Genomic DNA, 9,822 nt, shown 5'->3' with positions numbered 1-9,822 from the left:
AGTCAGAAAGTCAAAAAGTCAAAGAGGGTCAACACAGACTGAGTATGCTCTGCATACTCAGTCACTACACCCAACGTATTAAACCCTTGGCCAAGTTACGAGGCATCAACCAAGTACGTCCAGTGTACCACCAGGTACACCTAATGTACTAATTTGGTTCCCTTTTTCCCTATTAAGTGCTTATTCCATTAAGATACCACATCTAAAGCTTATATCTAGCCCTAAATACCATTCTATGTCATAAAGTTTCCAACTTTATAATTTTCCATGACTAGTAGTGGTCCAAAAATCAAAACCATAACTTCAAACACAAACCCAAGCACCATAACTCTTTCATGGAGGGAAGAAAGGGACCAAGACCGCATTTTTATGATTCGTAATACTTAAAAACGACTGAAAGGACAGCTCTTATGGGTTAGAGTAAGCCATACTCTTGAACACCAAGATTTTCGGACCAAAATGCATAACAACTTAAGAACTAGCAAGATCCAAGGAAAACATTCATTAAGTTCCAAGCTTTATACCTGAGAAAAGCAATGTAGGCTCTGGATCCACAAGCTTGAGCTTTAACAATCAACAAGCTTAGACTTATCTTTCTTCCAAAATTCACCCAAAACACATAAAAAGGCTCAAGATTTGCTCTATGGGGCTAGGGCTTCAAGTTGGAGGCTGATTTTAGGAAGGACACCAAGGGGTTATAGTCCTTAAATATTGCTTAAAACCACAAAATTAGGGTTTTAACACTGCGGATGTACGCCTAGCATACCATAAGTTACACCTAGCGTAACACCCTAAAAGTGCATCCCCTTCAGCCTAGTACGTCCATCGTACTACCTAGTGTACGCCCAACGTACTGTCAAACTCCCTTTTCCAGCTTATCTTCAAACAACAATAACTTCTTTGTTTCAACGTTTTCAACATTCTTTATATGCATGGAAATGTATTAAAGAGCCCCACAATCATATCTAATTACTTTTGAATCAACACATATTGTACTAAAATTCTTAATTCACCAAAGAAGTCTGAAACATCGTTTTTCCCAATTTACCGTTTGACTCCAAAACACAAACCAAGAGCTTGGATCACATAACCAATATTATCCACATCCAATGGGGTCTAAACCTTATTCCTTGAAGCTCAAGGCCTTCACTTGATCCATTTATCGTCCATAATCCCGAAATAAGAACTTCTCAAAACAAGATGTTATAATATTTTACTAAAAGTCAAATCTCTCTAAATTTTGGGTTCTTACATACATGATAGCTTCCAATCCATACATAGTTAAGATCATCAACATGTGTATATTCTTTAGATTTCATAAACCTTACAAAATCAAATCGTTTGCCAAGATTCGACAACTTCCGAGGAATATATACATCGGCCACTGCACCATGTCGTTCACATAATCTCCATAAATCCTTAACAATCATAGTTTTCAGGAAATTCATTACGTAAACGTTCACCGACATCTCTTCTAGTTTCTTGAAATTCATGTTTGTCTTGCTCTCAATGTTTGATCGTACATGTGGTTCTTCTATTCGAATCCGATGATTTCCAACACGTCATGGCCAATCTTCACTAATATTAACCTTAGTCATTATATCGCATAAGAACACCGACAGACGTTGTCGTCTTCATAGAAGCGTCGTCACTTGGATTGAGTAATTTTGTAATGTGAAAACGACTTGGTCATCTATGTCAAAACTTCAATCTCAGTTTTTCCGTTCACTCCTAAACTACACAGTCCCTCCCATTCCATCTTCCTCGTGACCCCCACCCAACTTCTATTCTTTCCATTTACCCTTTAAACTTACAATAAATTTAGTCATTCCGCCTTTCAACTACACATTGTTCCAGTTTTTTACTTTTTCCTTTCCGCATACCCAACTTCAACTTTTGCAACATATTTAATGTTTTAACCTCAAATGACACCACACATTTAAAGCATAATCCTAACCTAAAACCCGACACGAAACTTAAAAAAATAAACATGTTAACACGACACTGCATGATAATTAAAAGGGTCGGGTTCCTCTCAACTTCTTTACTGTTTCGACAAGGCACAATACATGTTTTGTGTGTCTATTGTTTGGTGTAACATGACTATATTACAATTATCTTATTTTTATAAAGATTTTTTGTTTAATTTAATTTTAAATGATTATCACTTTGCTTTTTTGCCCACCACCACCCCCTCACATTAACCTCATCCCTCCCCTTTTTCACAATATGAACAATGATCCCCCCACCCTTTTTTTATGATTGTTGTAATATAGCAATGGTAGCATTGGTGCCATGGACTCTTTGAGCAACCAGTTGTGTCCACGTAGCAAGATTGCGATTGACAATATTTTTTGGTGGTAGAGTATGCAACTACATACAGAAAATCAAGTTTGTACTTTGTAGGTGATGTTCGACAAGATAGAGAGATGGAATAAAAAGCTTCTCTTTATGTTTGACCTTTGTTATTATTTATAATTCAACGTTTTTCGATCATTTTAAATTGAGCGTGCTTTGAGTTTAAAACATGTATTCATGAATATAATAAACTCATTATTACAGAAATATATGTTATAGTCAAATAACATCCATTCCGTGTTGTTTTTATAAGCAAATTATTGTATTTTGTCGATTATTCTATGCAAATCATGACGAAAAAAGAACCGTTTGCGACACATTTAAAAACCAAAAGAAAATAATATTATTTAGTATATTTGAATATTATTATTTTGTGTGTTTTTATACTCGCTGAAAACAAGAAAGTCAATAAATAAATGAGAATATACTTCTTATACAGCCAAGACTTTTCCTTTTTTCTCTTTTATTTCCTTTAGTTTAAATCAAGAATGCTTTTAATTTGGATTTCAGAATATTTCACATCTTTAATTTAAATTTTCTGCTTATTTCTGCCAACTTTATGCATGAAAAAAGGTCCAAATGCAATGCATGAATTCCCTCTCCATCATTCGAAAATCATCCCTCTTGAGTTTTGAATACAAATGAGAATTTTATTTATTTTAAATAGAATAATAAATAACATAAACTAATTTAGAATATCACGCAACGTTTGCTTTTTCGAATTTTAGTTTTGGTAAAGATCGATTCAGTTATGAAGTATTCATGAAAAATAAACAATATATGGAAACAGATATCGAAACTAAAAAAAAAAAAAGTAATATATCACTTGATATCAACAAAACTTTCCAAAAATAAACACATGGTCATGAAGTTGTCACGCACGAGTCACGTGACTCGGTGGTGTTTTTCATTGACATACATGACTAACAGACCCAACAACCTCCTATAATACACACCCTTTCTTCTTCTTCCCTTTCCATTTCATTCAATTCTAAAGAGAGAGAAAGAGAGAATGGGATCCGATGTAGAATCCGACCCGATCTCCATACCAAAGCTCCAGCTCTTTTCCATGGCACTACCACGCCTCCCTGAACCATCTGGTATGCTAACGCCACCGCTTCAAACCTCAGCTTCCGTTCCCTTCCGGTGGGAAGAACAGCCAGGTAAGCCCCGACCTTGCACCGACCTCATCCTCCACCCCACCACCACCACCGTCAACAGATGCCTGGAGCTTCCTCCAAGACTAACAATGGTAGAATCCAACATTATTACCAAAACACCCTCACCCACCACCGTCCTCGACGGTCCAGGAGATACCGGTGGCGCTGGCAATGGCAAATCCATATTTTCATCGTCTTCCTTCAGATTCGCGAGGGAACGACGTCGCAAAGGGCAAAGACAAGGTTCATTTGACAGTAACTGTAGCGGTGGTTGGAGTCCCACCGACGATAGCTCCGGCGCTGCACAGCTGTTGCTTCCAGCTGGCGACAAACAAGAACAGCAGAAGGCTGGTAGAGGTCTTTTTGGATCCTTCAGGTTAAGGGGAAGCCATAAACCTAAGGATGTGAAGGATAGTTTTGTAATTTCACCATCTTCAGTGTATTCAATGGACACAGTTTTTTTGGAGAAGAAAGGGAAAAGGATGAGAAGAAATTCAAGCCTGTCAAAACTCACCAGGTCACACTTTTGGGTAAGCAATACAGACACAGTTCTATTTTTCTATGTACAACGTTTACTACATGACGTACAAGTAGACATTGCATGAAAGTCGAACTGTAGAAAAACTAAAAATATTTCTAATAAATAATGTTTTGTGATAATAAATAAGTAAATAAAAAGGTATGATTTTTATGTTTAATTAGTAAAAAAAAGCAGTTAGTGCATGATTAGGTAGGGAATGATTAGTTGTAAAACGTTTCATTCTTTTGATTTAAACTAAAGTTTAAACATAATTAGCGGAGATTTGTATTTTGTAGTTTATACTTTAGACATTTGAGTCCCGAGTTTTACTTGCCCGGTTCGATTTGATTCTATAAAGTAGACCCGGTCCAAATAATGGTGAAGTGGACCCCTTTAAAAGAGTAAGTTTCAGATTATGAAACGTCAATCGTAATCGCTGGCAAGTGGCAGCAGCAGGGGATGTACGCCACCAGTTACTAGTTAGCAAACATTTTCATTTTTAGTCCCTCAGTTATATTGTTACTCACATATTTCGTCCTTGAACAAAAAGAAAGTAATTGTTATGCCTTATGATTAATGGTTTTGTGATTTGTGTTGTGTTTATACAGACAGCGATATATGAAGGATTTAAGCAAGTAGTTCCATGGAAGAAGAAACACAAGAAGGAAAGCTTTCATGTATGAGAACATTTGTGTTGAGATCGATGTTTGTATTGGATTTTGATGCAAAACGTGTATGTATAATTATCGCCATCATCTTTATTTATATGTGTTACAAGAAAAATTAACACTACCAAGTACCAAGATATGTCCATTGTCGTTCTTTGCATTTTGTTGGTAGGACTTGTGTTTGTAGTTAACGTTAATGCATGTACGGATGAATCACCATGATATAAATACTAATCATTTGAGATTTAAATACTCTTAAAAGATAGTGGTATCAAGGTCCAATGTTACAAACTTCAATAAGGTATTTTGTTGTGATTTAACTATTTAAGACAACTTGTGGAAGGCCGAACCTATGACGGGTCATCCTTATTGGTTTAGAATTTAGTTGTCGGGACAGGTTCTAAAGGGTGTTGATTGATCAGTTAAATATAGTGGTTTTTATTTTGAAAAAAATCGTTTGTTTATAATGACTTGATTGTAGTGGTTAGGACTTAGGAAACGAATTTTAGGCCATTGTTGACCATTGAGCCTCTCTTAGTTATATAAAACACATTTAAAAAACGATCTTGAATCACCAATTCTTGATAAACTATGTGTCTTGACTTCTAGAGATTGTGATCTTGACTTTAACTTTCGTAATCACGTCTCAGTTTTTTGGGTAACTTTTAGATTTTTTGTATTCCATATTTTGTTTGTAGTTCTTCCAAAAAAATGGTATCAAATCAATCTAATTTTGGAAATTTTAAGTTTCAACCTTCGGTCGGGATATATGGTCCTCACAAACCAACCATGTTGTCAAAATATTACCATGCAATAAAACATAGATATTTATGAGCATTTATTTTATCAAAATGTCAACCGATGCAAGAAAAGCATGTTGCAAAAAAAAATATAACGAATTTTTCAAATAACAATGAAATTCGATAACGAGTCATCGCATCTAGAAAGGCTAAACGGGGCTAGGACACGTTCATATTACTTCGAAAGAAGCAATTTTTGGACCTTCGACAATAATTTGATTGTGAATTCATGACAAAATTGATACTTTATAATCAGATTAAATAAACATTTTAGGGTTATAATTTTATGTAAACAAAATGCTCATGATCAGCCTGACCAAGAACCAGCATTTTTGATTTGGTTCAAGACCGATTAAATACCATTTTTGTTACTTGGTCTGGTTTAATATCAGACTCAATTTAATCAAAACGCAAATTATTTTATTCGCTCAAAGCACACCATTTTGAAGTCCAAAAATATGTATAAGTGAGACACCACCTCTAAGGCTCTTCTAAATTCTAATAAATAATAAATATATACCAGTCTTTCCTAAAACAAATTTTATGACCATGTTGCCTTCAAACATTCTGTATTTTGACAACTAAGAGATAGAACCCTATTATTAGACCTTTTTAGAACAGAATTCTAAGGTTTTAATTGACCTTAGAATAGGTGCATATATAACATTGTTGTCTCTCCTTGGAAACACCAACCCATACAAGCTTTGCTATTAGGGCTTCCCTCCCTCATCTCACCTCCCATGTATGTAAGGAAATGAAAATTAGCCTTTTAGGGGCCTCTTTTCAAAACTTTTACAGGATATTGAGCCGGTTCGGTCAGTATAACATACTGAAATAAGGGTCACCACTCCCTATTTCAATGAAGGGGCTTATAACAACAATAGCAATATGTTGAGTGCCACTTCAACAAGTGTCTTCTTGTATTTTAAAGGCCAATAAGTTATAACCTCATGCCTCGGCTAACGAGCCTATTTGTGCCCCTAAAGCTCTAAACCAATTTCTTGTTATAAACTGTTATTTGATAGTTTTGAAAACTTTAAGATTTTTTTAAAAATTTTTGAACTAAATAAAAAATTTGTATGAAAATATGAGATTAAAATTTTTTATTTTCACAAAAAAATTATTATCTAAAAGCTAATTCAAGTAAAAGTTATAGTTTTTAACTTTTTTTTTGTTATATGTAATTTTATATTTTTAAAAACTTTCAACTAGCTTACCGAACACTACATCCAAATAAAAAACTTCCGATTAAAAATTAATTTTGTCAAAAACATTCATAATATTTAACATCTCAAAAATCATTCATTGTAAATCTTTATAAATATTATATTTCAAGTTATATTTAGAAACAATTTTAATAGTGGAAATTAAACTTTTAAATTTAGTTTGATGTTTTTGAGAAAATTAAAGGTGGACGATGCACCAATCACGCATTAGACGTGATGGTTGGAGCATCGTCACAACGTGAACAAGTGATGGTGCTCACATGCTTTCACACATAAGTTCTCTTGTTTGGCGTTGAATAGAACACCACACATCCTAGATGTTGGTGGTGGTGTGTGCTGATGTGGCTGGTTGATACCAAAGAGTCTAAGGAGTTGTTTGATATTTCTTCTAATTAGGTCCAATACAGAACCCGGTCCGAAAAAGATCAATCAACATGTTTGATTTCATTTTAAAATCAAGGACTCGGTCGATGTTGTGGACTCGGTCCAAGAAAAAGGGCTAATTCGGTCCTTCACTTTCAATCGATGGACTAGGACAAAAACGTGAGTTGCCTTTTCATTTCCGATTTTGCCTTATGCTTTGTGACAACCTCTACAGAGAAAAAAAGGTAGCAACGTCGTTCCTCCCAAACCCAATCTGCTGCTCAACGACTGCTTTCTTCCTCCAACCACTCAATTGGAGACGACGCACCTGCTGCCTATGTTAGTTTTCCTTTTCTTTTTATCATTTTTTATTGCTCGATTCTTGCTAAAATGTTCGATTTTTTATGTGATTTCCTACTTTGTTGTCCTTCTTTTGTTCCATTTGTTGTTGATGTGCTCTTGTTTTGCTCGATTTGTGCTTAAGGTGATGTTATTTGCTTTTTTTCCTCGTTTTTTACTGTTATTGTTGTTATCCTTCCTTTTAGATTAAAATTAAATGACAATCTATCTTTTTCAATTCAAATTGAATAGATCAGTTCACACATTTGTGTTTGTTTGTTTCTTGATTTTTGTTTAACCATTATATGTTTGTTTGTTTGTTAATTTTTGTTCTTTGTTGATTGTTGGATAACATGTGAAAGTTCATGCTTGGATCGGTGATAATGAAGAATAATTTCATTGAATTTTAGCTGTATATTTGTATTTATGTGAAAATCGTGTGTATATTTAAAAACATAATACGGAAAAAGAAAAGAATGATTTTTATATGCTACGAATTTCTCATAAAAATATATTTGCTATTTCCAAATGAAAACAGATGAAGGGCTTGTGTGTGTATATTTTTTTTGTACGCCTAATTTATTATGTTTTAAAAGATATGTTTAACTTTGGAGAAACAAGGATGATGAAATGTTTTTATAAAGAAAAGACAAAATTGCAAAAATGGTCCCTGTGGTATGCTTTTTTTTGGGGTTTTGGTTCGAACCCCGACTTTTTTAGATTTGTGATCCTTTTGGGCATGTTTGTATGTAGATTTGGTCCCTCGTGAAATTGAAATGACTAAATTGCCCTTATTAGATTTATTTGTCATTTTCTTTTCTTAAAAGTATTTTTATATATTAAATAAAAATAGTCTCTCTCTCTCTCTCTCTCTCTCTCTCTCTCTCTAGGCCAACTTCCCCCTCCCCCCACCTTCTTTATTTACAGTCAAGAACACCCTACCGGAGGTGGAGCTTTTTTCCGGCCACCAAGAAACACCACTGCCACCATCCATTTTCCCACCTCTTTGAATCACATTCTTAACCCCAAATTGAAACTCAGAGGAATGGTGGGTCGCAGGTGGCAGACTGCAGCGACGGTGGCGGACTGAAACGACAGTGGAAATGGCAGCGACGACGATGGGTGGTTACGGTTGGTGGCTGTGGGCGGCCTTGCTGCTTTATTTCTATTGGCGAATGCTCGACGAGGGACCAAGACGAAGCAGCAGCGACGATGGCGTTTGGTGGTGGTGGGTTACGACAGGATGGAGGTGTTTGGTTGGTGATGGGTGCTGAAGTGGGTTTTGCCAATAATCACAGTGGTGGTGGGTGGTGAAGTGGGTTTTGCCAACGGTGGGTGGTGACGGAGCTATGGTGGCAACTTCACTGCCTTCGTTTCCTTTCTTTTCAGGTGAGCTCGACGAGAGAGAGAGAGGGGGCAGTAAAGAGCAAGGTTATGGTCAAGAGGTGTTTGGGAAGGGTGTTTGCTGGTGGTGGGTCACGACATGGGGAGGTGGAGGAGGTGTTCGAAAAATTAGGTGGGTTAAGATGGTGGTGGCAGTTTGCTCCGATCAGTTGCAAGAGGGGGAAGAACATGGTGGTGTAGGGTGGTGCGAAGAACACTGTGGTGTAGGGTGGTGCATGGCAGATTGCTCGACAGAAACGGTAAGGGAATGGTGGTGGGGCTCGACCAAGACAGACGAGGGTGGTTTCCGGTGGGGTTGTGGTGGTCTTTGACGGAAGTTGTGGTAGTGAGCAGCCTAGACCGGTGTTACAATCATCAATGCTTTCTTTCCTTCAAGAGAGAGAGGGTCCCGTAATTTTTATTAATAAAACTTTATATCAAATAGAAAAAAAAACATAGAAAATGTATCAAAAGGGTATTTTTGTCTTTTTAATTTTACGAGGGACCAAAAACACAAACAAAGTAGCTCAAAAGGACCGCCAATCCAAAAAAGTCGGGTTTTTTTTACCAAAACCCCAAAAAAATGCATACCACAAGGACCATTTTTGCAATTTTATCTAAAGAAAATGTTGTTTTGAGGGTTTTTTTTTTTGACAAAATTGCAAAAATGGTCCATGTGGTATGCATTTTTTCTGGGTTTTGGTCCAAACAACGTGTTTTTTTGGTTTCGTGGTCCTTTTGGACTGGTTTGGTTGTGAAAAGAGTCCCTCCGAAAATTGAAATGACTATAATACCCTTGAGGTATTTATTTTTTTTATTCTTTTTCATTTTTTTAAAATCTAATAATAATTATTTAATTATTTAAACAATTAAATAATAAGTCTCTCTCTTTCTCTCTCAAAATTTTTAATCTTCCCAACTATGGATTTGGCATCAAGATCCCGTTCACACAACCCTGGAGAGCCTCCAGGTCAATCGCAGCCTAGAGTTGAGCTACCCAAACCC

General features: G+C 35.9%; 1 protein-coding gene across 1 annotated transcript; it reads left to right on the top strand.

Moving 5' to 3' along the window:
- Positions 1 to 3,289: 3,289 nt before the first annotated feature.
- On the top strand, positions 3,290 to 4,956 carry LOC145101554 (uncharacterized protein At4g00950-like). Its single transcript, XM_079038764.1, has 2 exons — positions 3,290 to 4,048; positions 4,647 to 4,956. The coding sequence occupies exons 1-2, from the start codon at positions 3,371 to 3,373 to the stop codon at positions 4,719 to 4,721; spliced, it is 753 nt and encodes a 250-aa protein (XP_078894890.1). The 5' UTR covers positions 3,290 to 3,370; the 3' UTR covers positions 4,722 to 4,956.
- Positions 4,957 to 9,822: the final 4,866 nt, after the last annotated feature.

The sequence above is a fragment of the Lactuca serriola genome, chromosome 4 (genome assembly GCF_051521515.1).
Source record: "Lactuca serriola cultivar US96UC23 chromosome 4, Lser_US96UC23_V15, whole genome shotgun sequence".
NCBI lineage: Eukaryota > Viridiplantae > Streptophyta > Magnoliopsida > Asterales > Asteraceae > Lactuca > Lactuca serriola.
The sequence above is the reverse complement of the archived record's forward strand: the minus strand, read 5'-3'. Positions and strand labels throughout refer to the sequence as shown.